Here is a 26939-nt window from a genome sequence, read left to right as displayed (position 1 = left end):
AACCATATTATAAAGAAAAGAAAAAAACCCATCAAGTGGTGGAATATATACATTTTCTTATTAACAAGACATGACTTTGTTTTTCTTTGGTTTCTCTAACATACAATCTTGGAAGAAACTGAACACCAAACATAAAAGAACCAAACAAAACATCAAACCAACCAAACAAAAGCAAACATCAAACAATCACAAAACCCGTTTATAATTACACTCGGATCTCACGGGTTTCTACAGCTTCGTAAGAACCAATGAAGACGTCACCATAGATGAGTCCGGCAAGTGCACCACCGACGAGTGGTCCAACCCAATAGATCCAAATCTGTGACAAGTCTCCACTGACAACAGCTGGTCCGAACGACCTAGCTGGGTTCATGGAGCCACCACTGAATGGACCAGCAGCGAGGATGTTGGCACCAACGATGAAACCAATAGCGATCGGTGCGATGGTTCCAAGCGATCCTTTCTTTGGGTCAGCTGCGGTTGCGTAAACGGTGTAGACCAAAGCAAAGGTCACAATGATCTCCATCACGATACCTTCCACCGCTCCTAAACCGGCTGCGACTCCGTGGGTTGGTACGCTCTGCATGCATCAAACCGGGAAACAAATCATTTGATATTCATGATGCAAACCGAAGCATGTTCTGTTTCGGTAAGAAAATGTTACGATCGAGCTAGATAACGTAAGCAACAAACAACAAAAAAACCTAAATATTGTAACCTAAAAAACTGATATTCATGATGCAAACCGAAGCAAACCAGAATAACCGCTCGTAAGCTACTAGTATACGTACCTTGCCATTGGTAACGAAGACGAGGAGAAGACAAGCGACGATGGAACCAAGACATTGAGCAATCCAGTAGAAGAAACCTGTGATGAGTGTAATGTTTCCGCCGATGGCAAGGCCAAGAGTGACAGCTGGGTTAAGGTGACCACCGGAGATGTTAGCAGCAATGGAAACTCCGACAAAGAGAGCAAAAGCGTGAGCAATAGCGATGGCTACAAGACCAGCTGGGTCTAAGGCTCCATCAGAGGTTAGCTTGTCAAAGGCAATAGCAGAGCCAACGCCAGCGAATACGAAGAGAAGAGTTGCTATAAACTCAGACAAGTAAGCTTTTAGAGATGCCACGCTGAATGAGTCACCCACACTTCCAACTTCGATCTTCACCATTTTTTTTTGAAAAAACTTTTGGTTCTGGTTTAGCTCTTTCTTCTTTCTCTGTTATTTTGGGCTTTGTATGGGCTCTTGTTTTATATAGCGAAGAGGAGACGACAACGATGGGGCACATAGTACGTGGCAGATCATTATTGGGTGCCGCCCAAACCGCCTCTCAATTGATTAATCGAAGATTAGCAAATGTTTTTAAAACATGCTAAAGATTAGTGACAACTAATGTTGGGATTTAAAAACATGTAAGGATAAGAATCTTCTGTTGGCACTTTGATATTCCCGCATTTAAATTAAATATGTTGTGTGACACCAATAATGATAATGGTCTTATTGTGTTTACTAGTCTTTGTTGTTTTTAAAATTTTCGTATTGGATTAGATAAGTAGGAAAGTGTTAAAATATTATTAGGGGTTATACTATATTGTTAAATCCAATTTGTTTTTTGTTTTTTTTTTTGTTTCTTAAGAGTTGGTGGATTTAGAATACTATTTCACTAAGATAATAAAAAAGGAAAATCAAGTTTTAACTAGCTACCTACGATTATGACTTTAGAATTGAAATGTTACATATACTCATAGAATTATACTATCTCGAGGTTATCTTCTTCCTTTAGTTAAATTATGAGATATTTTTAAGTGAAGAAGATAAAAACTACAATCTTGCGTTGATTAACTTTGTTTAAACTTTCTTTTGTTAGAAGGGCTTCACGAATTCATCATATACGTTAATCCTTTTTTATTTAAAGAAAAAAAAAAGAAGAAGAAGAGAGAATTAAAACGTGGTATTATGTGATTTGCCCATAATACACTACACATTGAGAAAAGGTGATTTATAAAAACTTAGTGATAATAGAAGTATAGAAATTGTTTCATTTAGCCGAAAAGTGTATGATTCTGAATACAATATTGATAGGAGGAGGTGTTAATTCCAGCTCCACCATGATAATATGATATGATGGCAATTTAAATTATCTTTCTTAAGTGATTTATTGCCTTTTTCATTTGTTTTTAGCCGTCCCAATTCCTATCCCACACCTTATATGTTATTATTTTGGATTGGTCATCAAAAGAGTGATTAATCAATAGTTAATTTAGTGAAAAGGTTTAGGCACGGATGACACATATATATATTACTTCTTTATCATATTCTGTATTTAGGAGAATGAGATATGTAGAAGTTTGGCTGGCACGTACGTAGACGTAGTATTCTCTCACTAGTCTCAAAGATTTAGATTATGTGGACCTGTTTATCAATATATGGGCCTAAGCCCATAAAATTTTTGAAAGATTTTCCAAACCCAACAAAAAACACAGCGATATTTATTTATTATCCTCCGGCGTCTTCTTCGTTACTCCGTCCTTCCTTAAAACCCTATAAAACCTCTGTGGAGGAAGTTCGATCTCCCTTCGTTTTTTTTTTTTTCCCGGCTTCTATCTTATACTTCGTGCAATGGCTTCTAGAATCATGAGCAGATCCTCCGTCTCGTCTCTCAGATCGGCCATCAGATCTTCGCTTCGTAATTCCCCTGTTGGCACAGGATCTTCACCGGCTGCTTCATCCGCCGGATTTCGTATCCCGTCTAAACCCGCTGCTTCTCCTCTTCCACGCTTCTCTTTCTCGAGGTCTCTATTTTATGAACTCTATCGCCTAATTTCGTTTTTACTCGGTCAAAAATGTCACTCCCATTTTGTCATTTCATTGATCTGTAATGTTCCTAATTCTTCGCTTTAGGGTTTCATTTGATGAATTTAATGTTTGATGATGTAGGTGCCCATCTGAGCTTGGTTGTGTTCAGTCTTTGTTACCACTTCACAGCACAGTAGCGGCTGCTCGGTTGACGTCTTGCCTTAGCACAACTTCCAGAAGCAGCCGAGCTCTCTCTCAGGGTACTCTCTGCTGCACCTCTCCCGACCTCTAATTCTCTTTTCTGCTTTCTTTCTTGTGAGTAGCTTTTTATTTATTTATTTGCTTTCTTCTCTACATTTGATGATTCTTCCTTTGTGTCTTTACATTTTGTAATTCTATGTTGCACTAGTCTTGATTTCTCTACTTAAATGACTGAGCTCACATTAAAGTTCATTCCTTTCATGGTATTGCACATCGTCCATAGTTATTACAGGGCCCTTTGGTCTTATCAGTCAGTGTTGTTGGTTAGACTTAGAAAGCTTAAACCTTCACAAGTCCTTTACATGTGAGGACGTTAGACTGCTGTGAGAATAAGGATTATATATATATATATATATGGTAATTTTTTTATGATTGCTTACATGATATGTTGCAAGTTCTATGAGTGTATTTTTGTTGCATGCTTCTTCCTTGTTTATGTTATATGACTTTTTTGCTTTGGGAAACAGTTGTATTATTTTAGTGTGGATATTAATGTTTGACTCATAACAACAGGACTGACCCTAGTAAAACTATATTAATTGAGTTAATTAGTGCCTAGAGTTGTGATAGAGTTTTGAGCTTTAGTGCCATTGTGTCCGTCTAATTATGAGTACTTGATTCATGCAGGCACATAATTTCACCGTTACCATGTGGGATCCTTGCATCTTTATCAAGTACGAACCTTTTTTGAGTTCTAGTAATCCATATGAAATATTGGAATACAAGCTGTAGGATAAATCCTGGAATACGTGGAATTTAAGATTGTCATTTTGTTTCTTGCTTTTCTTTTCTATGGATGCCAGTCTAGGGAAGTTAGTTCATGATCTGTGTGTAAGAGTGGCAAAGATTCTGTAGTAATTTGTAAAAGTGCTCTTTGTCCCAGATGGAATCGATGGCACGTGAGACGTATTTGCAGTTGTTTTTAAAGGTGGGCTCTGTCAACAATGCTTTGGTGATAATTTAGATTTTAGGAAGCTATTCTAGATGATATGGCTTGACTAGTTTACTGTTGGTCTGATCTGCTGTAACATTTTCCAAGATTCTTACCACCAAATCAATAAGCCAAAAGCATCTATCTTTCTCTCTTCTTTGTAAATATCAGTTTCTGTCCTAATCTTTATTTCTCTTTCTGCTTACTGTTGTAGAGATGGGCCTTTCAGTCCCAAGGTGACCTGATACATTCATGAAGAGTATTACTATTGAGGGAGGGAAGTTCTTCTCGTAAACTTAAAGACAAGTTCTTTGTTTGTTACTCCAAACTTATGTTCTTTGATTAATGAAGAAAAAAATGTAATGCAATTTCAACTTTTTACTCGATTCATCTCCCAGATTCTGGCCTCATGTTTGATTCCAAGGCTAGTTTAACATTATGTTTAAATAACCAAAATCTCAAACTTAAAGGATTCTAAAGCTGTATTGCTACATTTTGTCCTTGAATCCAACTAGAGCCGACTTCTTTCTTAATCCCCTTGTCTCTCATTATCTTCCTAATTTGACTAACTTCTCTCCATCTCTCATGGTAAGCATAAAGATTCGACATCACTATGTATACATACTCGTCTTCATCAGCATCCCCTAACTCTATCATCTTTGCGGCGACTACTTTTGCAGCTTTCAGATCCTTTCGAACACCACAGGCACCAAGCAATGCCCTCCAAGTCACACCATCATACCCAAAACCGAATTGTTGAATTACCATTTTTGCCTGCCAAACCTCTCCTCTCTTCCCCATAGCTCTGATAAGAGAGCAGCAATGCTCTACGCTTGGTTTTATCCCATACTCGTTGACCATCATCTCAAAGTAGCCAAGCGTGACTTCCATTGGAACTTCGCAATGAGAGCAAACAGCTAAGAGATTCAAGAATGTGAACCGATCAGGTTTCATGAATCTTTCTTGTTTCAATCGGTTAAAGAGCTTGATTGCCCCGGTTGAATCACCATTACGAGCATATGCAGAGATCATTGCGTTCCATGCAATTAGATTCTTTCTAGGCATAGTCCAAAAAATCACCTCAGCATCCTTCAACATGCCGCATTTGGAATACATGTCTACAAGAGCACTTGCAACAACAACTCGAGAGTCTAGGCCAAGCTTGAGGGCACAAGAATGGATAAGACTTCCCCATGGAACCACAGCGAGAGTAGCGATGGAAGCTAGAACTACTGACAAGCTGTACTCATCCAATCTGACTCCGGACGAATGCATTTTTGTGAAAAACTCAGTAGCTTCTCCTGATTGCTCACTGTTGACATAACCGGTCAATATTGTGTTCCATGACGATGAATTAGGGTTTGGCATATCTAATAGAACCTCAAAGGCATTATTGAAATCTCTGGACTTGACGAAAGCATCAATGATCTCGTTGTACGTTACAGTGTCTGGATTTGGCATTTGGTGGAAAAACCAAAGTCCCAGCTCGAGCTCATCGTTCCTTGAGCAGGAAGCAACAATGGCATTCCAAGAAACTGTGTCCTTTTCTTCCATGTGTTGGAATACCAAGACTGCATCATCCATACAACCACATTTACCGTACATGTCGATTAGACAATTACCCACTACGACATTTCCTTTTTCTATGCCAAGCTTCACAATCTTGGAGTGGATGCATGCTCCAAGTCTCATGAAACGCAGCCGTGAGCAAGCAGCTAAAGCGGCTGTAAAAGAGAATTCGTTAGGGAAGACATCAGATCTGTGGAGCTCGAGAAACAAACAGAGTCCTTCCTGGAACCTTCCCGATTGAACATAACCAGAAACCAAAGAGTTCCAAGAAATGACATCTGGTTCAGGCATTTCATCAAACAGTTTGTGAGCATCTTCCAGCGAGTCGCTTGTCTTGTAAGACCTCATCAGGGAATTGGAAACACGCGTATCTGAGACAAACCCATGTTTGATGACGTAACCATGAAGCTGCTGACACAAAGAAACGTAACCATAGTTTCCGGAGACGCGGAGCAAGTGAACAAGTGGAGAAGCATCTGGCTTTTCACCGTCATTGATCAATTCAACGGCAGCGCGTAATACGCCGATGGAATCAAACCGAGCCAGAGCAGGGACTATGGTTGTCCATGAGTTCGAAGAGGCAGTGGAACTAACATGGCTTCTTGTCGGAAAAGCTGTAAGTTTATTCGACACAGATCTTAGCATTTGATATTTACCCTTTTAGACAGATTGGTCCATGAATGTATCATATAATCAAAAAGTCCAAATCTTTGGTAAATTTTGTTTCAAAAAAAATGAATCTTTAATTTGGGGAAGACTGCAGAAGAGATTGAAGGTTGGGATAAAAGATGGCTTAAAATAGACATGAAAGTTATTTGGAAAGTAACAAATATAGGTGTAATAACAATGGAGGGTTTGTTTTCTTACAGAAGCAAAAACTTGAGGAATATAATGAGAAAGTAAAAGGGAGAGAGAAAGGAAGATGATTGTGATTCCAAAGATATTGTCTGGATGAAGGTAAAGGAGAGATAGAGAGAATAGTTCATTTGTTCTAATCTTTTATGTATTGCAATCTTATCCAAACTCGTTATGCATATGATGTATTTCCTGCCATGCAGTTTCTGTGTTTAAATTTGTATCGACCGGTGCTCAATCTCCTAGAGGAGAGGATGAAGAAGGAGATGCTAGAAGAGATGGTGATAGTAGGAGGTTTAGTTATGGTTCAATTCGTATACGCTGGCAATTCTTTGCTCATGAGTTATTTGATGTCACTCGGTCTCGGCCCTTTCACCATTGTCATCTTCTCTACATTTGCCACTTTCGTAATACTCTCGCCTTTCGCCATTCTCTTCGAAAGGTTTGCCTTATAGACCTTTTCACATAACCTAGGCAAACAAAAACTTGTGTTTTCACCATAGTCAATGGTTTGTTTTGTTTTTTTTGTTGTTCTAAAGGAAGCAATGGCCAAATGAGCTTAGTTTGAGGCTGTTTGGTAAGCTAGTTTTGATCGCCTTTGCTGGGTAAGTATCATCCCTCCCATTTACTCTCTTTTGTTTTGTTTGAAAAGTATGAAACGTGGGTTTGAATTTGGCGCAATGTCTTTGTTGTGAATATGCAAAAACAGGGTTACCCTGTTTCAATCTCTGTTTCTAGAAGGAATCAGGTTGACATCACCAGCAATGGCAACAGCGATGCCTAATCTGGCTCCTGGTCTCATTTTTTTCATAGCTTGGATGGTTGGGTGAATAACTAAAGAAACCCTTGTGCGTTTAACATGCAACCTTTCGTCGTTTTGTTTCCAACATTAAGTGTGTCTTCTAATATTATGGATAGGTTAGAGAAGATGAACCTGAAATGCGTGTACAGCAAATTGAAGATCTTAGGGACATTGTTGTGCGTGTTTGGCGCTTTAACAATGAGCCTAATGCACAGCACTTCGATAAGACTTAACGAAGAAGAGAATGCTTCAGAATTTGTGTTTGATCGAGACAGAGTCGTCGGATGTATATACCTTCTTGGAGCCGTCTTTGTTTTATCAACCAACGTCGTCCTTCAGGTAAGTATACACATGGGTTCACCAATCATCATAGCCAGTTTGGTATAGTTTCTCAAAAGCTGTTATTGCAGGCGTCGACATTAGCAGAGTTTCCGGCACCAATATCGTTAAGTGCAATAACGGCATTACTAGGAGTGTTGATAACAACGGTGGTACTTCTATTGCAAAACCGGAAAGCAAAAGTACTTGCCACTTCATTTGTTAGTTTCAGTAACCTCGTTGGTTATTCTGTCCTGGTAAAGTTTCAGATGGATCATTCATGGGTTATACACACACGTAACATAAGTGGTTTATAAGTTGATTGTTCTCTACATGCATGTAATGGCAGGGAGGGACAGTGAGTGGAGCATGTGTTAGCTTTAATGGATGGGCTATGAAGAAACGTGGACCGGTTCTGGTTTCAATGTTTAGTCCATTCGCTACCGTTATATCGGTTGCTTTCTCCGTTTTTACATTAGGAGAGTCTGTAAGCCTTGGAAGGTAAAAACATTCACACAACACTTCAAACATATCTTGTAAAGGTTCGGAGTGAGCGGTAACATTTTGATTGTCTTACAGTGTGGGAGGGATGGTGTTGATGTTCGTAGGGCTATACCTGGTGCTATGGGCTAAAGGCAAAGAAGGGTTTTCAGAAATTGAGAGTTTTGAGAGTGAGTACGACTCTAAGAAGCCTCTTTTGTCTTGATCGTGTTTGTTTGTTGTTCATCTTCTTCTTCTTCTTCTTCTTCTTCTTCTCTTCTATCAGTTTATGGGAAATGGTAGAGAGTTGGATTTAGTTTATATATAAATGCTAGTGAACATTTTAAAACGGAGAAAATAGAAAGCTATATATATAAACAACATACATTTATGTTCAGTACGTTTTGATATTGTTTTTTCGCAGAGCATTGATAGAAGATGATGGGTGAAGTCACAAATCATATCGAAATTACAAGTTTGTTGTTTCATTCATAGTATATATGTTATTCTTTCTTCACGAGTTAGAGCTAATCATCTTTTAACGCCAAAGATTACAAAGTTAATTAACATGTATAATACACTAAACCTATACTTTATTCTTTTTTGTAAAAAGTTAGTGAACTTAGATTTTAACAACATAAGTTAAATTGGCTGTGAATATTTTTTTTTTTATGAATCGAATGTAAAATTAATTCAAACCAAAAAAACCTTTTAACAGTTAGAAACATATAAAGTCGAGATGCTCTAGTTAATAGTTATATCATCATCATCATTAATGGAACACAATCTATCATTTTCTCTGATCTATTTATTCAATATTAATTTGTCTGTTTGTAACATTTTTTTAATCAATATTATTGTTTTTTTTACTCTCTGTTTATTTTATTATTGGTAAAACGTTATGAAAAGGTAACTTTTAATTTCTGTTTTTGGACATAGGAAATATTTTGAATAAGTGATGCGGTCAATAGTATTACGCGAAAAGTCAATAGTCATTACGTTTACCAAAATAAAAAATACCATTTTTATATGATTCATTATGGGCTCATCATAATCGTCCCTATGGCATAATTAAATTTTGTGTTTACAAATTATACATATAAGGGTAAATTCGGAAAAGAGAATCTCCAAACAAAAAAATAAAAAATCAAAGAGTCTCTCTCTCTATCCCTTTTCTCAGTCGATCTCGAAGATTTCACCGACTAATCGGAGTTTCAATCGGAGATTAGATCCGGGAGATCACCGACGAATCCTTTCTAGATTTTGGATCGTTCTGTGTCCACTCTACTCTATTTGATCCTCTTCCTCTTCTGTTAAATCTTAACTTGGATTTTGCAGTTGATCCTCTCGCGAGAGAAGCTTGCAGATCCATCCATCTCTTTCTGTGATTTTTGTGGGGTTTTAGGGTTAGGGTTTTAATTTCGGTTCCGGTTTTCAATTGGTTGATGGCTTCGACTCCTGATTTCTTGTTGGAGGATCAAACGGACGAGGATTTCTTCGATAAACTTGTTGATGATTCCTATACTCCCACCGCCATTCACGCTTCATCCTCTGCTAAGGAGCTGAAATTCGACGACGCTAGTGACTCTGATGATGCCAAAGCTTTTGCCAATCTCTCTGTTGCTGACGATTTTTTGGCTGGTGGAGATGTCGCATTGAACGAAGCAGTTGTGGGGAACCATGTTGCAAACGAGGGTACGAGTGGTTCCGTGGCAGAAGACGAGCCTTCATCTATTGCCGCGGAAGCTGTTCCATTTGTCAACAGTGATGCAAATAAGTTAAAGGAGGATCATGTGGTGAGATCGGAGGTTGATGATTTCCCACTACCTGATACAGCAAAAGAAAGCAAGGTAGTCGATGGATCTGGGAGTCCTGGGGTTAAGGAGGTTGATTGGGGCTCGTTTTATGCGGATTCATCTGCCAATGATGGTCGTGGGTTTGGTTCATACTCTGATTTCTTCACTGAGTTGGATGGAGCTGCAGGAAATGTACAGGGAAAGGAGGAGGTAGCTGTGCCCACTGGGGGAAATTTAGTATCTAATGATACAAAGAACACAAGTGTTGGTTTAGATCATTCGGCAGGGTTTGAGCAACACCAGGGTCAAGTGCACCTCGGTTCTGCAAGCGGGCAGTATGTAGATAACACTCAATCTTGGGAAAATCTATATCCTGGATGGAAATATGATGCAAGTACTGGCCAATGGTATCAAGTTGATGGTCATGATGCAAGCGCCAATTCACAGGAGAGTTATATAAACTCAACAAGTAACTGGGAAAACGTTGCTACTGATAACTCGGATGTTGCCTATCTGAAACAGAGTACAGCATCTACAGTGGCTGGCACCACTGACAGTGTGTCTACTTGGAATCAGGTTTCACAAGTGGACAATGGATATCCAGAACACATGGTATTTGACGCGCAGTATCCTGGATGGTACTATGACACAATTGCTCAAGAATGGCGGTCTCTGGACAGCTACAACCAGGCTTCTCAAACATCTGTAACAGGTCAAGCTCATGATCAGCATGTTCAGAATGGTCATGCTCTTACAGCTATGTATCAAAGTAATAGCGAGAGTAATATGTATAATGTTGACGATAAAAACCAGACTTTCAAAGTGCAAGATTTTGCTATTCAGAGCCAACACGGAAGTTGGGACCAATCTTACTATGCCAACAATCAGCAGGCAACAAACACTTGGCAATCAGTAAATGCAGGTGAACCTAAGTCGGCTGGAACTTCTGATTCATTATCAAGCTTAGGAGGAAACCAGCATGTAGATAATTTGTACAGTTCAGAACCTGTGGCAGAACTTAGGCAAAATGCGGTTGGAGCTCAGAGCTTCATCCCTCAGCATATGAATGTGGCTAGTGTCACGCAGAATGGACCGTTGAGTTTCTCAAACCATTCCTATAGTAGACAGCAATCTGTAGATGCTGCTCAACAGTCATTTCAGACCAATCAGCTTTTCTCCCCAAGTGCAGGAAGATCATCTGATGGGCGTCCACCACATGCAATTGTTAATTTTGGGTTTGGTGGGAAGCTCATTGTAATGAAGGATAATAATGGTCCTCTGCAGAATTCATCATTTGGGAGTCAGGTTAGTCCTTAAGTGTGGATCTTCCTTAGTTTATTTTACACCCTAGGAATTTTATGCAAACTAACGTAGAACTGTCACTAATTTTGGATGCTTATCATTAAACATGTATGAAATATATTGTCCAATTGTAACCTCAATTGAAATTTCCTGCTGATCTTTTTTCTATTTGAATTCAAAGGGAACTGGGGGAAGCGCCGTATCTGTCTTAAACTTGGCAGAAGTTATTTCTGGGAGTGCCTCTTATTCAAGTCCTGGGGAAGATTCTTTGAGCTACTTCCGTAGTCTGCATCAACAATCTCTTCCAGGTCCTTTGGTAGGAGGACATGTTGGAAGTAAAGAGTTGCATAAGTGGATTGATGAGAGACTATTAAATTGTGAATCTTCCAACATGAATTTTTCAAGAGGGAAACTCTTAAAGATGCTTCTTTCTGTGCTCAGAATATCTTGTCAGTATTATGGGAAACTCCGATCTCCTTTTGGCACTGATGCATCACAAAAGGTGAGCAATTCATGAGATGTCTTGTCAGTTATTTTCTTAAAAGGAAACATTTGTATAGGTTGCAACTTCCTCATCTTGGTATTTACACTGAAACAGGAGACAGATACTGCAGAAGCAGCAGTCGCCAAAATTTTTGCATTTGCCAAGAAAGATGGCATCCAAAATGGTGGTTATACTCCTTATAGCCAATGCTTGCAGCATTTACCACCTGAATCACAAATGCAAGTGAGTATTTGACATAAAATCACATATACTCTTTCGAAGAAGTTTTGTTTTTCCTGATTAACTCATGTGGAAGATTTTCCCAGGTAACTGCTTCAGAAGTTCAGAATCTTCTAGCTTCTGGTAGAAAAATGGAGGCTCTACAATGTGCACAAGAAGGCCATTTATGGGGACCAGCACTTGTTATCGCAGCACAACTTGGGGATCAGGTACCTTTCCCTTGATTGCTATAGATAAGATATTTCGCTCTCGTTGATGTTTGACTGACATGGTTGATGTCTTAAATTGCAGTTCTATGTAGACACCGTGAAACAAATGGCTCTTCGCCATCTGATACCAGGGTCACCTTTACGAACATTGTGCTTGCTGCTTGCAGGACGACCAGAAGAAGTGTTTTCCACTGGAAGTACAGGCGATGTCCATTTTCCTGGCTCTGTAAATGTGCCTCAACAACAACCACAGGTAATTCATGAACCTTCTGTTTCTTCTCTGCCGGACAATGTGCAGAGAAAAAAAAAACTAGAAATGCGTTGACAGAAAATGTAGCTTAGAGACAATTCCTACTACAAGGATCTAGTTCACTCTTAGATTTTAAAGTACATATTTTCTTCTGCAGCTTTGCCAAAGGGAGCTTGTTAATAATGTCTCTTTGTTTTCCTGAAATTCAGATTGGAAGTAGTAGCATGCAGTGCATGCTTGACAATTGGGAAGAGAATTTGGGTATAATAACTGCTAACAGAACCGTAGATGATGAGCTTGTGATTACTAACCTTGGAGATAACATATGGAAAGAACGGGGAGAGGTGGTTATCTGCCTTGTTGTATTGTTTACTTCATGGAAGACTTTATCATGACATTTGAATTACTGTTATGAATCAGATAATTGCGGCACATATTTGCTATTTAATCGCGGATATGGGATTTGATTATTACTCAGAAAGCGCCAGACTCTGCCTTGTTGGGGCGGACCATTGGAAATGTCCTCGAACATATGCAAGTCCCGAGGCTATACAGGTGATTTTTTATCACTGGATTTTAGTTAACAGAAGATTCTATTTTGAGCATATCATGAATACCCTCCATGTTCCTTACATGTTGGATAGAAACTCTGACGAAATTCCTGGAGGGCACTATTCTTTTTCTTGTTTGACATTCTCTTGATTCATTGGTTGGTTTGTGCATGGGCAGAGAACAGAGTTATATGAATACTCTAAGACGCTGGGAAACTCTCAGTATACCCTGTTGCCGTTTCAACCATATAAAATCATATATGCCCATATGCTGGCTGAAGTTGGTAAACTTACAGCTGCACAAAAGTAAGAAGATTCAGTTTCCATCATCTACTCTTTGGTTAGACTGTATACGGTTCCATGATGTCGTTCTTTTGTGGCTGAATCAGGTACTGTCAAGCTGTTTTAAAATGCCTCAAGACTGGTCGATCATCTGAAGTAGAAATGTTGAAACAGTTTGTTTCATCACTTGAAGAGAGAATCCGTATCCATCAACAGGTAGAACATACACAACTTCTGGATCCAACAGAATTTCATGGAATAATTGATTATTCCGGTGTGTTTTGCATCTGTTAGCTGCGTTTTCCTTTAAATGGAAATGTGCAAGTTGCCAGATAAAAAGTTGCAACTGAGAATAAGATTACATCTGTGAGGTGTACTTTGATTAAATATATGAAAGAAAGAAACTCAAACCTTGTGGATATCCATAAAACTGGGAACAATGTAAAGCTTTTTTTTTAAAACTGATGATCTGACCTAATTGGACATTTCTATTTCAGGGCGGGTTTACTGCGAATTTGGCCCCAGCAAAACTTGTTGGAAAATTTCTCAACTTTATTGATAGTGCGACACATCGTGTTGTTGGGGGCATGCCACCACCTGCACCACATTCAACAACTGGAAACCTACAGATAAATGAGTATCAACATCAACCGCAGGAAGCGGCTAAGTTACCATATAGTCAATCGGCTAATACAATGTCATCATTGATACCACCTGCTTCAATTGAACCCGTACATGAGTGGGGTGGGAACGGGAGGACAATGGCTGCACATTCTAGAAGTGTATCAGAGCCAGATTTTGGTAGGACGCCAGTACAGGTCTATATCACTAGAAAACCATTTCTTTTTCTTCTTTTTTATTGGCAACAGATATCCTCATAATGCAATTACCCCATATCCCCGCCTCCCCACCCTCAGATGATTCTCTGGATCGAGTAGTTCTAAGGATGCTTTCCAACTATACCAACCTAAATGGGTTTAGAAAACGTTGCTTATAGCTTAAGTATTTACCTTTTTCTGATAGGATCAGGCTGACTCCGCAAAAAAAAAAGCTGCTGATGGGGTGACACAGGTGAAATCAACTCGAAGTGTCTCAAGTTCTCGGTTTAGCCGCTTTGGTATTGGCATACTGAAGAACACTGTAGGGAGGGTCTTACCATCTCGGTCATCTAATGAGGTGCACCTTGCTAAATATTAAGATCGTGATGAGTCTTCCTGAACTTATTCTAATTGTTTTGAATCATGCTTTGGTGAAGGCCAAACTGGGTGAAGAGAATCAATTCTACTATGATGATAATCTAAAGAGATGGGTGGAAAGAGGTGTGGAACCTCCAGCTGAGGAAGCTGCATTACCTCCTCCTCCAACGTTAGGCGCATTCCGAAGCAACTCATTGGGTAATGAAAACAAATCTGACATGGAAAACGAGATGTCTCCGTCTAGTGGGAGCTGGAGTAGTGGCAGCCCAACTCCGTCAGAAAATTCTCCAGGAATCCCACCAGTCTCACAGAGCTCAAACCAATTTTCAGCTCGTGGGCGTATGGGTGTGCGTGCAAGGTAAGCAGACCGTTTTTGATTCTTCAGATATTAATCTGTGACGACTCCTGAATCCTACATCCTAAATCATGAGCGTAAATGTAGTGTCACATTAGAATAGCATTAAGGAGATAATAAGAGTGACCATTGATTTATTAGACCTCTGCGTGTGAGATAGGCATATTTTTCTTGATTGCAGTTACTAGTTGTGCAGCTATTAATTAGTTATGATTTGTCTGATAGATTATTAAGAAAAGCCGCTGAAATCAAATGTTCCCTTGTTAGTGTTTACTCGTAAGATAATCTGCATGCTTAGGACTAATCATTTTACTCTTTTGGGGAGCAGATACGTTGACACCTACAACCAGGGCCGTGGAAACTCGTCGAGCATGTATCAGTCACCTCCTGTACAATCTGCTAAACCGCCAATTCCTGCAAAAGGAAAATTCTTTGTCCCAGCAGCACCTGCGTCGTTTGCAAACAACGACCAGGTAATGGAATCGGTTAGTGCTGAAAGCAGGCAGGAGAACTCAGGAGATGAAGCAGTAGTAGGCTCTGAAGGCGCTCCCCCAACAAGCCAGTCGTCATTCCAGTCCCCGACACCATCTCCAATGACAATGCAGAGATTTCCAAGTCTAGACAACATAAAAAGAAGTGGATCAGGAATAAGCCTCAACGGCGATCTTCCTGCTGCAGGTTCAAGAAGAACAGCTTCATGGAGCGGAAGCGTCAACAGCTCGTTTATGTCTCCAACGAGTGCATCAACATTCAAACCAAGCCCACTCAATAGTAGCAGTAGCAGCTTAGGAGAAGAGCTTCAGGAAGTGGAACTGTAAGTTGAAAAATATGTAATATCACAGAAAAAAGTTTTGCTCACTGACACTGTCACAGGTAGATGATCGATCGATCAATCAATCAAATGTTAATCCATGAGTTACCCAAAATATATGAAACACTTACTCTGCTTCTGTCAATCAATGATAGGAGGCAATATGTATTATGCAGTTTGTATTATTATTTTTTTTTTTTTTCTAAATATAAAATTCATTAATTTTTCTTTGTTAACAGACTTCAGGAGTTGCACAATAATATTCGTTCATGAATATGGGTTTGGTTTATACTTTACATTATATTATTTGAAACGGCTGAACCAAGTTTTGGATTCAGCATAATTTCTTCCTTCTGTTACAGTTCGGTTTTAAATAATTATACTTCGATAAAAAATACAGTTAAATTTGATTTTGATCTATTCCCAAAATTTATTAAAAAAAAAAAAGAAAAAGAAAAAACGTCAGTGTCCGAAATACAGTGGTTCAACGCGAGCTTTGGACCAGAAACGCGGACTTTGAAAGAAAAAACCGCTGGTGTCGACACGAGCATCTTGGCCACGCACGTGCCTGCTAATTATACACATTTGATCTTTGTTTTATGTTGGCTGGTGGTATTTAATTATTGGGCCGATAATTTTATATCCTGTATAATCATATTGTCCGATCTCAGCTATAGTTAAATTAACGGATGAACCGGTCGGTTAAGGAGCGATCCAATGGCTACCGTTGGATTCATCAGATCTGTGTGGAGACAGACACAGAGAGAGAAGTCTCGTTCTTCTTCCTCCAACGTAAAAAAAACAAAAAAAACAACAAAATCAAATTATATGTCTTCTTCCTTCCGACGAGATATCACATCTGGATCAGGAATTTCGACAAACACGTTGTGAGCATCTTCCAACTAGCCGATTCTTTCGTCGAATCGAAACGAAGGAAATTAGAAATTAAAGCGTAGCTGAGACAAACCTGTGTGTGTGTGTTTTATGACGTAGCAATGAAGCTGCCTGTCGTCACAAAGAAACGTTGCCATTGTCGTCTGTTTCCTAGATACGAGATTTCGGAAAAATCTGTAAGTTTCTTAGACACAGATCTTTGCATTTGATGATCCCTCCCGACAGATCGGTCCACCATGTTGGATGCATATATAGAAATGTTAATAGGAAAGTCATAATTCGAATCATATCGGGAGACAATTTTTGGGGAAACAGTTGTGTGGGAATAATGTTGAAGGCTGTGAGGTGACAAAAGGCTTACATTAGACGTTAACTGTTATTTGGTGGATCGGAGATTTCGTCGACGAATTCTTCTTCTAGTTTTTTTGGATCGGAGTCTATGGTATCATGTTCCACTTGATCCTTGTGTTCTACAGCACTACTACTACTACCTTTGGCATTTGATCGGTGAGGCTAGGGCAATTTCTTTAATTCCGATTTTGATATCTTTTCTGCTTGCTTGATGGCTTCGGCTTCTCAATTGCTGCTGGAGGATCAAACGGATGAGGATTTCTTCGACAAGCTTGTTGATGATGCCTATTCTCCCAGCGAAGCTCAGGCTTCTTCATCCTCTGCCACAGATCAGAAATTCGACTACGGAAGTGACTCCGATGACGCCAGAGCTTTTTCCAATCTCTCCATTGCTAAAGATCCTGTGGGTGATGGAGATGACACATTGATTGAAGCAGACCCGGGAAACAATGTTGCAAATGACGGTGCAGGTAGTCCGCCGGGAAAAGACGCTCCTACAGAAGCTGTTCAATTTGTCAACAGTGATGATGCAACTGAACTGAGAGATTGTGGAATGAGATCAGAGATAGCTGATATACCACTATCTGAAACAGCTAAAGAAAGCAAGGTAGTTGATGAGCCCGGGATTCCTGGGGTTAAGGAGCTCGATTGGGGTTCGTTTGATGCGGATTTATCTGTAAATGACGGTCGTGGGTTTGGTTCATACTCTGATTTCTTCACTGAGCTGGATGGGACTGCAGGAAATTTACTGGGAAAGCCAGAAGTAGCTGTAGCCACCACGGCAAACTTAGAATCTAATGATACAAAGAACACAAGAGATAGTTTAGGTTCAGAGCAACATCAGGGTCAGGTGCATCAGGATTCTGCAAGTGGGCAGTACGTGGATAATAGTCAATCTTGGGAAAATCTCTATCCTGGATGGAAATATGATGCAAGTACTGGCCAATGGTATCAAGTTGATGGTCATGATGCAAGCACGAATTCACAGGAGGGCTATGAAAACTCAACGAGTAACTGGGAAAATATTGCTGCTAATAACTCGGATGTTGCTTATCAGAGACAGAGTACAACATCTGCAGTGGCTGGCACAGTTGAAAATGTGTCTACTTGGAACCAGGTTTCACAAGTGAACAATGGGTATCCAGAACACATGATCTTTGACTCCCAATATCCGGGATGGTACTATGACACAATTGCTCAAGAATGGCGGTCTCTGGACAGCTACAACCAGGCTTCTCAAACATCTGTAACTAGTCAAGCTCATGATCAGCATGTTCAGAATGGTCATGCTCTTACAGCTATGTATCACAGTAATAGCAAGAGTAGTATGTATGATGTTAACGATAAAAATCAGACATTTCAAGCGCAAGACTTTGCTATTCAGAGCCAACATGGAAATTGGGACCAATCTTACTATGCCAACAATCAGCAGGCTACAAATACTTGGCAATCAGAAAATGCAGGTAATGCGGAAGCGGCTGTTACTTCTGCCTCATCATCAAACTTTCAAAGTAACCACCAAGTAAATCATTTGTACAGTACAGGACCTGTGGCTGAACAGTTTACGCCAAATGAGATTGGTATTCAGAGCTTCAACCCTCAGCATATGAATGCGGCTAGTGTCACGCAGAATGGGCCTATGAGTTTCTCGAATGATTTCTATAGTAGCCAGAAGTATGTAGATGACGCTCCACAGTCATTTCAGAACAGTCAGCTTTTCTCCCCAAGTGCAGGAAGATCATCTGATGGGCGTCCACCACATGCACTTGTTAATTTTGGATTTGGAGGAAAGCTCATTGTTATGAAGGATGACCATGGTTCTCTCCAGAATTCATCATTTGGAAGTCAGGTTAGAACCGAAGTGTTATTTTTCATTAGGCTATATTTACACTCTGGGAAGTTTATGGAAATTCACTTTTTTTCCTTATATATATACTTATCATAGAACATGTATGAAAGATAAAATGTATTGTGAACATGTTTTCACTGCTGACCTTTTTCTATCTGACTCATAAGGGAACTGGAGGAAGCTCTATCTCTGTCCTGAGCCTGGCCGAAACTATTTCTGGGAGTGCCTCTTATTCAAGTCTCGAGGAAAACTCTTTGAGTTACTTCAGTTGTCTGGATCAACAATCTCTTCCAGGTCCCTTGGTTGGAGGAAATATTGGAAGTAAAGAATTACATAAGTGGCTTGATGAGAGAATTTTGAATTGTGAATCTTCCTGTATGGACTTTTCAAGAGGAAAACTTTTAAAGATGCTTCTTTCTTTGCTCAGAATATCTTGTCAGTATTATGGGAAACTACGGTCTCCTTTTGGTACTGATACATCACAAAAGGTGAACAATTCATAAGATGTCTTGTAAGTTCAAGAAAACTTCCCATATCTATTACAATTTCTCATCCTTGTATATACACTGCACACAGGAAATGGACTCTGCTGAAGCAGCAGTCGCTAAACTTTTTGCATTTGCCAAGAAAGACGGCGTACAAAATGGTTATGCTCCTATTACCCAATGCTTACAGCATTTACCACCTGAATCACAAATGCAAGTGAGTATTGGACATCATATCTGATATTTTATCTTTAGAGGAAAATGGTTTTAAAACATTAACATGGTTAGGGTTTTTGCTTATTAACTCATTTGGAAGAATTCCCCAGGTAACTGCTTCAGAGGTGCAGACTCTTCTGGCTTCTGGCAGGAAGATGGAGGCTCTCCAATGTGCACAAGAAGGTCATTTATGGGGACCAGCGCTTGTTATTGCGGCACAAATTGGGCAACAGGTTTTTTTCCTTTGATCGCTATAGAACTAAACATTCAACTGTAGTGCTTGGTTGACTGACTTGGTCAAATCTTGATTAATGCAGTTCTATGTTGAAACTGTAAAACAAATGGCCCTTCGTCAGCTGGTTCCCGGGTCACCCTTACGGACATTGTGCCTGCTGGTAGCAGGACAACCAGCTGAAGTGTTCTCCACTGGAAGTACAAGCGATCTCTCATTTCCTGGTTCCATAAATGTGTCTCCACAGCAACCTCAGGTAATACATAAACTATCTATTTCGCATAGTAGATTAAAGATAGTGTTAGTAGGTTAAAGAGTTAAAGAAAAAAGATAGAATTGTGTTGACACAAGATGTAGAGATTACAATGAAAGTTGTACTGAGGAGTACAAATAGGTGAACTCTCTTGTTCCATCAAAGAATGCAACAAACACATGCCTGATACCCCTACTGCTTTTAAGATCTTATTAAATAGTTAATAGGTCAACCCCAAGATCCAAAATAAGATAAATACAATCATCTCACTATTAAGATGCTAATCAATCAATGTCCACCAAATCATTGCTAAAGATAAGTATTATGATAAAGTCGGGAACTGTATAGACAGTGAGAAGACACTGTAAGACAAGAAATATTTCTCTACCATAGGGAACTAGGTCACTCTTCCATTTCAAATTACTTATTTGCTTTTGAAGCTCTGCCAGGGGAAGCTTATGAATAATGTCTCTTTGTTTCCTTGTATTGCAGTTTGGATGTAGTAGCATGCTTGACAGTTGGGAAGAGAACTTGGGTATAATAACTGCTAACAGAACCACAGATGATGAGCTTGTGATTACTCATCTTGGAGATTGCATGTGGAAAGAAAGGGGCGAGGTGGTTCTCTCCCTTGTTGTGTTGTTTTACTTCAGGGAAACTTTATCATGAAATCTGAACTACTCTTATGAATCAGATAATTGCGGCGCATATTTGCTATTTAATTGCGGATAAGAACTTTGATCCATACTCAGAAAGCGCCAGACTCTGCCTTGTCGGAGCGGATCACTGGAAATATCCTCGAACATATGCAAGTCCCGAGGCTATACAGGTGCTTGTTTCGATCAGTGTGGTTTGTAGTTATTACCATACTAGTCATGTTATGTATTGATACTAGCCAGTGTGGTGTCAATAAATATTATGTGCATATCCTATATACCTTCCATATTCCTCGAATGTGTTGAAGAGGATCCCAACGAATTTAATGGAGAACACCATTTTTTGTTAATTGTTGAAATATTTATTGACATGTCGATTGATCTTTCGATGGGCAGAGAACAGAGTTATATGAATACTCTAAGACGTTGGGAAACTCTCAGTATACCCTGTTACCATTTCAACCATATAAAGTCATCTATGCCCATATGCTGGCTGAAGTCGGAAAACTCTCGACTGCACTGAAGTTAGGAGATTCACTTTCCATCATCTACTCCTTTGTTAGACTGTACTGTATAATGGCTTTCTGATGTCCTTTGTGCTGTGGCTGATTCAGGTACTGTCAAGCAGTAATAAAATGCCTCAAGACTGGCCGATCACCTGAAGTGGAAATGTGGAAGCAGATTGTTTCATCTCTTGAAGAGAGAATCCGAATCCACCAACAGGTACAACCTACTCAACTTCTGGTTCCAATAGAACTTCATAGAACTGTTGATTCTTTCTGGTTGGTTTACAGTTAGTTGTCTATTCCTGTAAATGGAAATGTAAAAATAAGACTTACATCTGTGAGTTTTCCTTTCCATTGATTTAAAATGTGAAAAAAAGAAAAAAAGAAAAAGAAAGAAGAAACTCAGCCAAATGGACATCCATAAGACTTGGAATAATCGAAAGCGTGTTCTTTTCTTTATTGATGTAACTTAACCGTACATCACCATTTCAGGGTGAGTATCCAGTGAATTTGGCCCCGGCAAAACTTGTTGGAAAACTGCTGAACTTTTTTGACCAAGGGAAACGTGCTGTTGGGGTGCCACCACCTGCACCACATTCAACCAAGGGAAACGTACAGGGAAGTGAGTATTATCAACAACAGGAAGCCACTAAGTTACCATATAGTCAATCGGTTAATACAATGTCATCATTGATGCCACCTGCCTCAATGGAACCCGTACATGAGTCGGGTGGGAATGGGAGGAGAATGGCAGTACACACTAGGAGTGTATCAGAGCCAGATTTTGGTAGGACGCCAATACAGGTCTATACCAGAAACCCATAATCACAACTAAGGATATTTTAAAATACGGAATTTAGAAAAGTTTGCCCTTTTTCTAGGATATGGCTGATTCCTCGAAAGAAAAGGCTGTTGACGGGGTGACAAAGTTGAAATCATCTGGGACTGTGGCAGGTTCGCGGTTTAGTCGCTTTGGTTTTGGCATGCGGATGCTGAACACTGTAGGGAGGGTCCTAGCTCGGCCATCCAAAGAGGTAACTGCTAAATGTTTTGGTCGTGATGATATCTCTTGAACTTATTCTAATTGTTTTGGTTAATGCTTTGGGTTAAGGCAAAATTGGGCGCAGAAAATCAATTCTACTATGACGATAAACTAAAGAGATGGGTGGAAAGGGGTGTTGAACCCCCAGCTGAGGAAGCTGCACTACCTCCTCCTCCAACAATAGGCACATTCCAAAACAACTCACTGGGTTATGAAAACAAATCTGTCATGAATCCATCTAATGGGAACTGGAGTTCTGGCGCTCCAACCCCGTCAGAGAATTCTTCAGGAATCCCACCAATCTCACACGGCTCGAATCAATTCTCAGCCCGTGGGCGTACGGGTGTGCGATCAAGGTAAACAAATAACTAGAGGCACTATAGAATAATAATCTGTGAAGACTATCCTGGATTCTAAATCATGAACGCAACTGTACTGTCACATTAGAATTGCATTAAGGAGGAAATATAAGCCATACTTGGTTTACTACTAGGAAAGGTATAAAAAATGACAACATTTAGTATGAGATAAGCATGATTACCGTTTTATAGCTGTGAGTTGTAAAGTTTTGAGAATAATTGTTTGCAGTCTAGTTAGTGTTTTACAGAAGATAACATGCAGGCTTAGAGCTAATCACTTTACTCTCTTTTTGTGCAGATATGTTGACACCTATAATCCAGGCCGTGGAAACTCTCAGACCATGTATCAGTCACCTTCCTTACAAACTGCAAAACCACCAATCCCAGCAAAAACAAAATTCTTTGTTCCAGCACCTGCATCGTGTACAAACGACCAGGTAATGGACGCAGCTGCTGCTGACGCCAGACAGGAGGAGAACTCAGCAGATGAAGTAGTAGCCTCTTCAGGGGCTCCACCACCAATGATTATGCAGAGATATCCAAGTATGGATAACATCAACAGAAATGGATTTGGAATAAGTGTCAACGGGGATCATCCGGCTCCTGCTTCCAGAAGAACAGCCTCATGGAGTGGAAACTTCAACACTTCGTTTACGCCTCCGACTAGTCCATCAACCTTCAAGCCAATCCTACTCAACAGTAGCAGCAGCAGCTTAGGAGAGGAGCTTCAGGAAGTGGAACTCTAAGTCACCGACTCATGGGGAACTGGAAATTTCCCAAATTTTTTGGTTACTGTCACAGGTAGGAAAGTTGTCACACACAGAAACTAAGCCACGAGGGAAACATGGAGCTTGGAATTCACGCCTCCTTCGTCTTCTTCAGGGGGAGGCAATATATAATGGTAGTTTGTATAGATGATTCTTTGCTTCATTTGGGTTTTGAGAATGGAACCAAAAGTTGTCTTCGGGAGAGTTACGTTGCAAAACTGTACTTTTTGCTCAATATATAATAATAAGGTCGAAATTTGACCAATTTTTCACGTATTGCTTTTTTATTTATTGAAGAAGATGCAATTCTACTATATATATATATATATATATATCAAGGAATAAACAAATCGCTAAAAGAAGAAAACAATCAAATAAATAATAATAATTAAAGAAGGAAAACCAACTTCTTTTGAAGAAGTTTTGGTGTTTGGTTAGGCATCTCGAGGAGCGATCCAATGTCTCCCATTAACAAAGCTCTTAGCAATAAACGGATGAGCGGAGTCATAGTCCAACGCTCTCGCCCACGACACGCCTCTCGTCGCGGCTGCTCCTGGCCCGTAGCAATTGTACACTCCGAAAAACGCCGTCCTAATTTCCCAACATTTTTATTTCATTTCTTCGGATTAACAACTCTAAATCATATCTCATTTATTTATTTAATGAGTATGACTATAATAATAATAATGACGTACTTGCTTTTGTTGGATTTGTGGTCCCAATCGTCCCAGCCTCCATGAGCGACGAGAGCATCGAAGTAGGTGTATGCGTAGACGATACGTGAGTATTGTCCCATGGCACGCCCCACGTACAACGGACCCGTACCCGTTACCCGACAACCCACGAACGCAAAACCCGTCTTCTCCTCCGGGCATGTCCTCCCGTGCGCTGCTATCGACCCGAATCTTGACGCTATCGAATGCAACTCACAATCCTTCAACCAACAAGATTAATTTAGACATAGTTGATAGTACTCATCTTAGTTAGTTAGTTGCTTTATTTAAGACATTCTCATTCATGCATTATATTTATATTACAAGTCCCAAGAAGATTAGTCTGTTTTTGGTAATTATTAGGAGTCCTTACTTTATACATGGAGCGGCCGTTACCGAAGATAAAGTCAATAGAGCCTTCAATGTAACACTCCTTGAAATAATGACGGCCAGCGTCGTCGCATAAAGTGTCTTGTGCACCGTAAAACCCACAGCCGGAAAAGAAAGCTTTGTCGCCGGAGATCCTAAACGCTACCGCTTGCCACCCTTGCATCCCCGGCAATGGAGCCGGCGCAGTATTCTTCACATTTAAAAAAAAAAAACAAAATTAAAGACTCGGATATTTTCAACCAATAAAAAAAGACTCACATTTTTAATGAAAGTTAATTTTTCTATTAATCGCGTTAGAAATAAATAGAGTACCGTAAAGCTAATGTTTCTAGCGGAGAAATAATTAGCGTAGACGGTGACTGAAGCAGTTTGATAGGTACGTAACTGTTGACCATCAGGACCACGGTCCGACGCACGGTCGTGCCACTCTATAGCCGTCACGTCCCGACCGGCTCCTTTGAACGTTATGTACGGTTTTGTCGCTGGAACCACCACTTTCTCTCTGACCACCACATGAAACAAAATGTATTAAGTTAATTTGCATGTGTGCATGAAACTAGCTAGAGAGGAAAAAAAAAAAGAGAATTAACTAATTACCGGTACAGTCCGGGAGCAATCTTGATAACAATACTCATGTTATTGTTCTTAGGAATGGAATCCACGGCGTCTTGGACAGAGCGAAACTGAGCGTGGCCGTTAAGGGAGACGGTGATGACTTTGTGACCGGAAGGACCAACCCATTTCCGGTGGTGGTGGTGTTGAATCTGCTGATCTTCGGTGGAGTTTGAACAAGCTGCAACCAACGAAAAACGAAAACATAAGCAGTGGAATAACAATAACAAGCTGAGAGAAATAGAAAAAAGACAATTAAAGGAATTATTAGTGAGTTGCGCCATCGGAGAGTGGGGAAGGAAACGGTCGGAGCAATTGTAAATAAGGAGAAGATCGATGGTTTTATATATATGTGTGTACTTGTTTATCTTGTAGTGGTCCTAATTAAGCTTGTAGTACGTTTCAGTCGTAACGGTCATATTTTTGTGGTGAAGTTTGATGAAGGCAACAAAAAGGCAAAGACACATGCACACAACAACAATCTATATAAGTTTTTTTGTCTTCATATGTCTTAGCTTTTACTGTTTTACACCAAGAAATTGAGTCCTTAATTGTTTTTTACTTTCTTCATATGAGTTAGCTTTTATTTTATTTTTAATAGAAAAGTAGCACACTGCCTATTATCGTGTTAGGTCGCTGTTATTTTTTTTCTGTTTGGAGTAACGTGTTTGGATTAATTATTTCAGGTCTTGAAATTAGGGTTTGTCTTTATTACAGATTCGAGCCAATAAGAATATAGCATTTTTATTTTTATTTGGTGTCAAAATTAGTATATAGCATTAATGTTAATAATAAATAGGAGCCCATGATTTTATAATTCTACTGATCTATATTTATTTTTTATTGGTAGTCTATACATATATATAGCTAAAATATTAATGTATATTGGGATGCCCATAATCACGATAAGATTGTTGGAAGCATGCTCAATTAAGCAAGCATGAGGAACCCACACTCTTTCTCTGCGTCTCGTTCGTATTTTTATATATCTTGGCATTACACATTATATATATAATTTGGAGATGTAGTTAAATGGGATTATAATGTGGACAGTTAAAACGGTCGTGTTGAGGAGAATTGGAAATTAAAACGAAAATGAAACGAGAGAGAAAGCAAAATGGGTGAAACACAAAAGGTGGGTAAGTAATTTATGAGATAGTGCTTCGAATTCTTCTGCTTATAAGCATCACGTGAACCTCAGTTTGGTCCCTACGTCCTCCTCTTTTGAAAAGTAGCACTCACTCACTCACTCACTCATCATTCGTCAATCCTACTACTACTACTAGTACCCTATCTATTTATATTTTGAACGTTAGAGATTGTTGTAACCTTTTTTTTGTTGTACGTAAAATCCAAAGGGGAACCATATAGACTCTTTTGATATATCCGATCTTGCGTTACATTTCACAAAGCAATTCAAATGCTAAAAAAACATACTACTAAAAGTTCCTAATAAGATGAATATTTACATGGGGAAAAAAACTATTTGGCAAAACTACATCAAGGAGCCCGCACAGCCGTGGTCCAGTGGTAAGGGAGAATTGGGGAAAGCTTGGAAAGAACTAACCCAGGTTCGATCCACCCTGGAAACAAAAATCATGGTTGTGTGGGAAGTCTGTCAATTGGGCCAAGGCCCAGTTGGTTTACCTGGTAGTCAGAAATGCAGGCGGCCTGACTACCCCCTGGCATTAGTCGGAAAGCATTCCAAACTCGGGATAGACAGTGTGGTGGCCCTTCGGGGAGAAGTCCACTCTGAAGCACTTCACTGCGTTTCTACCGGGGCTGACCGGATCAGCCGATAGGGTTTATAAAAAAAAAAAAAAAAAAAAACTACATCAAGGAGTTGAGCTTTTTCTTAATTTGTTTGTTTCTTTTTTGGTAAGATTTTTTTTCTTTTTTTATCACAAACTATTTGTGTTCACTATTGTATGCAATCACTAAACCCAAAAAGATAAACATACCAATTGTCATGTAACATATAGTCAGATACTCATCAAAAGTGTTTTGAAAATATGTAAAATCAAAAATACTAATCTAGAAAGAAAAAAAATTACAACCAAATTACCAAAAAGAATAAATAAAAAAGAAATGGATGTCACTTACTAACTAAACTACCCCTGACCCTGA

General features: G+C 39.5%; 7 protein-coding genes across 21 annotated transcripts; 4 read left to right on the top strand and 3 right to left on the bottom strand.

The window, feature by feature from the left end:
- Nucleotides 1-36: 36 nt before the first annotated feature.
- Nucleotides 37-1211, bottom strand: LOC17875134 (aquaporin TIP2-3). Its single transcript, XM_006282020.2, has 2 exons — nucleotides 792-1211; nucleotides 37-580 (listed from the first exon to the last, which is right to left on the bottom strand). The coding sequence occupies exons 1-2, from the start codon at nucleotides 1167-1169 to the stop codon at nucleotides 206-208; spliced, it is 753 nt and encodes a 250-aa protein (XP_006282082.1). The 5' UTR covers nucleotides 1170-1211; the 3' UTR covers nucleotides 37-205.
- Nucleotides 1212-2525: 1314 nt separating this feature from the next.
- LOC17874818 lies at nucleotides 2526-4368 on the top strand. 11 transcript variants are annotated; one of them, XR_002832450.1, is made up of 5 exons: nucleotides 2526-2791; nucleotides 2937-3110; nucleotides 3684-3730; nucleotides 3940-3984; nucleotides 4202-4214. XR_002832450.1 is itself a non-coding variant. In XM_023777080.1 (4 exons), exons 1-3 carry the CDS (start codon nucleotides 2619-2621, stop codon nucleotides 3957-3959), a joined length of 312 nt encoding a protein of 103 aa, XP_023632848.1. In that variant the 5' UTR covers nucleotides 2527-2618; the 3' UTR covers nucleotides 3960-3984; nucleotides 4202-4368. The 11 variants fall into 11 exon arrangements, 6 of the variants coding, with proteins under 6 accessions (XP_023632843.1, XP_023632848.1, XP_023632852.1 ...); XR_002832456.1 differs by having other exon boundaries at nucleotides 2527-2791; nucleotides 2937-3055; XR_002832449.1 differs by lacking the exon at nucleotides 3940-3984 and having other exon boundaries at nucleotides 4202-4368.
- LOC17875091 (putative pentatricopeptide repeat-containing protein At5g47460) lies at nucleotides 4346-6325 on the bottom strand. Its single transcript, XM_006282216.2, has one exon. It carries the CDS (start codon nucleotides 6199-6201, stop codon nucleotides 4462-4464), a length of 1740 nt encoding a protein of 579 aa, XP_006282278.1. The 5' UTR covers nucleotides 6202-6325; the 3' UTR covers nucleotides 4346-4461.
- Nucleotides 6092-8413, top strand: LOC17876850 (WAT1-related protein At5g47470). 2 transcript variants are annotated; one of them, XM_023777064.1, is made up of 9 exons: nucleotides 6092-6172; nucleotides 6426-6513; nucleotides 6615-6853; nucleotides 6951-7016; nucleotides 7121-7237; nucleotides 7330-7552; nucleotides 7624-7788; nucleotides 7881-8032; nucleotides 8111-8413. In XM_023777064.1, exons 2-9 carry the CDS (start codon nucleotides 6508-6510, stop codon nucleotides 8235-8237), a joined length of 1095 nt encoding a protein of 364 aa, XP_023632832.1. In that variant the 5' UTR covers nucleotides 6092-6172; nucleotides 6426-6507; the 3' UTR covers nucleotides 8238-8413. The 2 variants fall into 2 exon arrangements, with proteins under 2 accessions (XP_023632832.1, XP_006282288.1); XM_006282226.2 differs by lacking the exons at nucleotides 6092-6172; nucleotides 6426-6513 and having other exon boundaries at nucleotides 6609-6853.
- Nucleotides 8414-9147: 734 nt separating this feature from the next.
- LOC17875013 (protein transport protein SEC16A homolog) lies at nucleotides 9148-15761 on the top strand. Of its 3 annotated transcripts, none has more exons than XM_023779539.1 (13): nucleotides 9156-11112; nucleotides 11291-11611; nucleotides 11708-11836; nucleotides 11920-12042; nucleotides 12125-12295; nucleotides 12502-12636; nucleotides 12713-12847; nucleotides 13022-13149; nucleotides 13233-13341; nucleotides 13623-13943; nucleotides 14155-14301; nucleotides 14381-14679; nucleotides 15005-15761. In XM_023779539.1, the coding sequence occupies exons 1-13, from the start codon at nucleotides 9457-9459 to the stop codon at nucleotides 15492-15494; spliced, it is 4164 nt and encodes a 1387-aa protein (XP_023635307.1). In that variant the 5' UTR covers nucleotides 9156-9456; the 3' UTR covers nucleotides 15495-15761. The 3 variants fall into 3 exon arrangements, with proteins under 3 accessions (XP_023635312.1, XP_023635307.1, XP_023635305.1); XM_023779537.1 differs by having other exon boundaries at nucleotides 9157-11112; nucleotides 14149-14301; XM_023779544.1 differs by lacking the exons at nucleotides 14381-14679; nucleotides 15005-15761 and having other exon boundaries at nucleotides 9148-11112; nucleotides 13623-13926; nucleotides 14149-14245.
- Nucleotides 15762-16271: 510 nt separating this feature from the next.
- LOC17875731 (protein transport protein SEC16B homolog) lies at nucleotides 16272-23373 on the top strand. Of its 2 annotated transcripts, XM_023779210.1 has the most exons (14): nucleotides 16272-18195; nucleotides 18277-18581; nucleotides 18749-19069; nucleotides 19158-19283; nucleotides 19393-19515; nucleotides 19600-19770; nucleotides 20260-20385; nucleotides 20462-20596; nucleotides 20820-20947; nucleotides 21038-21146; nucleotides 21422-21733; nucleotides 21811-21963; nucleotides 22041-22327; nucleotides 22629-23373. In XM_023779210.1, exons 1-14 carry the CDS (start codon nucleotides 16944-16946, stop codon nucleotides 23074-23076), a joined length of 3996 nt encoding a protein of 1331 aa, XP_023634978.1. In that variant the 5' UTR covers nucleotides 16272-16943; the 3' UTR covers nucleotides 23077-23373. The 2 variants fall into 2 exon arrangements, with proteins under 2 accessions (XP_023634978.1, XP_023634974.1); XM_023779206.1 differs by having other exon boundaries at nucleotides 16272-18581.
- An 84-nt stretch (nucleotides 23374-23457) lies between these two features.
- Nucleotides 23458-25143, bottom strand: LOC17875643 (probable pectinesterase 68). The gene is made up of 5 exons (XM_006280620.2): nucleotides 24798-25143; nucleotides 24513-24702; nucleotides 24184-24390; nucleotides 23793-24031; nucleotides 23458-23688 (listed from the first exon to the last, which is right to left on the bottom strand). Exons 1-5 carry the CDS (start codon nucleotides 25094-25096, stop codon nucleotides 23532-23534), a joined length of 1092 nt encoding a protein of 363 aa, XP_006280682.1. The 5' UTR covers nucleotides 25097-25143; the 3' UTR covers nucleotides 23458-23531.
- Nucleotides 25144-26939: the final 1796 nt, after the last annotated feature.

This window comes from Capsella rubella, unplaced genomic scaffold (assembly GCF_000375325.1).
Source record: "Capsella rubella cultivar Monte Gargano unplaced genomic scaffold, Caprub1_0 scaffold_8, whole genome shotgun sequence".
NCBI lineage: Eukaryota > Viridiplantae > Streptophyta > Magnoliopsida > Brassicales > Brassicaceae > Capsella > Capsella rubella.
This window is presented reverse-complemented; position numbering and strand designations above follow the sequence as displayed.

What these genes read in the sequence shown, in the direction of transcription:
- LOC17874818 (XM_023777075.1), top strand. Translation starts at nt 2,619, where the DNA reads ATGGCTTCTAGAATCATGAGCAGATCCTCCGTCTCGTCTCTCAGATCG. An exon ending in CCACGCTTCTCTTTCTCGAG is followed by an intron (nt 2,792 to 2,936) that starts GTCTCTATTTTA and finishes TTGATGATGTAG; the next exon opens with GTGCCCATCTGAGCTTGGTT.
- LOC17875134 (XM_006282020.2), bottom strand. Translation starts at nt 1,169, where the DNA reads ATGGTGAAGATCGAAGTTGGAAGTGTGGGTGACTCATTCAGCGTGGCA. An exon ending in TCTTCGTTACCAATGGCAAG is followed by an intron (nt 581 to 791) that starts GTACGTATACTA and finishes TGATGCATGCAG; the next exon opens with AGCGTACCAACCCACGGAGT.
- LOC17875643 (XM_006280620.2), bottom strand. Translation starts at nt 25,096, where the DNA reads ATGGCGCAACTCACTAATAATTCCTTTAATTGTCTTTTTTCTATTTCT. An exon ending in ATTGCTCCCGGACTGTACCG is followed by an intron (nt 24,703 to 24,797) that starts GTAATTAGTTAA and finishes TGTGGTGGTCAG; the next exon opens with AGAGAAAGTGGTGGTTCCAG. An exon ending in CACAAATCCAACAAAAGCAA is followed by an intron (nt 23,689 to 23,792) that starts GTACGTCATTAT and finishes TTGGGAAATTAG; the next exon opens with GACGGCGTTTTTCGGAGTGT.
- LOC17875091 (XM_006282216.2), bottom strand. Translation starts at nt 6,201, where the DNA reads ATGCTAAGATCTGTGTCGAATAAACTTACAGCTTTTCCGACAAGAAGC.
- LOC17876850 (XM_023777064.1), top strand. An exon ending in TTCGCCATTCTCTTCGAAAG is followed by an intron (nt 6,854 to 6,950) that starts GTTTGCCTTATA and finishes GTTGTTCTAAAG; the next exon opens with GAAGCAATGGCCAAATGAGC. An exon ending in CAACCAACGTCGTCCTTCAG is followed by an intron (nt 7,553 to 7,623) that starts GTAAGTATACAC and finishes CTGTTATTGCAG; the next exon opens with GCGTCGACATTAGCAGAGTT.
- LOC17875731 (XM_023779206.1), top strand. Translation starts at nt 16,944, where the DNA reads ATGGCTTCGGCTTCTCAATTGCTGCTGGAGGATCAAACGGATGAGGAT. An exon ending in CACCTGAATCACAAATGCAA is followed by an intron (nt 19,284 to 19,392) that starts GTGAGTATTGGA and finishes AGAATTCCCCAG; the next exon opens with GTAACTGCTTCAGAGGTGCA. An exon ending in CAAGTCCCGAGGCTATACAG is followed by an intron (nt 20,597 to 20,819) that starts GTGCTTGTTTCG and finishes TTCGATGGGCAG; the next exon opens with AGAACAGAGTTATATGAATA.
- LOC17875013 (XM_023779537.1), top strand. Translation starts at nt 9,457, where the DNA reads ATGGCTTCGACTCCTGATTTCTTGTTGGAGGATCAAACGGACGAGGAT. An exon ending in CAAGTCCCGAGGCTATACAG is followed by an intron (nt 12,848 to 13,021) that starts GTGATTTTTTAT and finishes GTGCATGGGCAG; the next exon opens with AGAACAGAGTTATATGAATA. An exon ending in GAATCCGTATCCATCAACAG is followed by an intron (nt 13,342 to 13,622) that starts GTAGAACATACA and finishes TTTCTATTTCAG; the next exon opens with GGCGGGTTTACTGCGAATTT.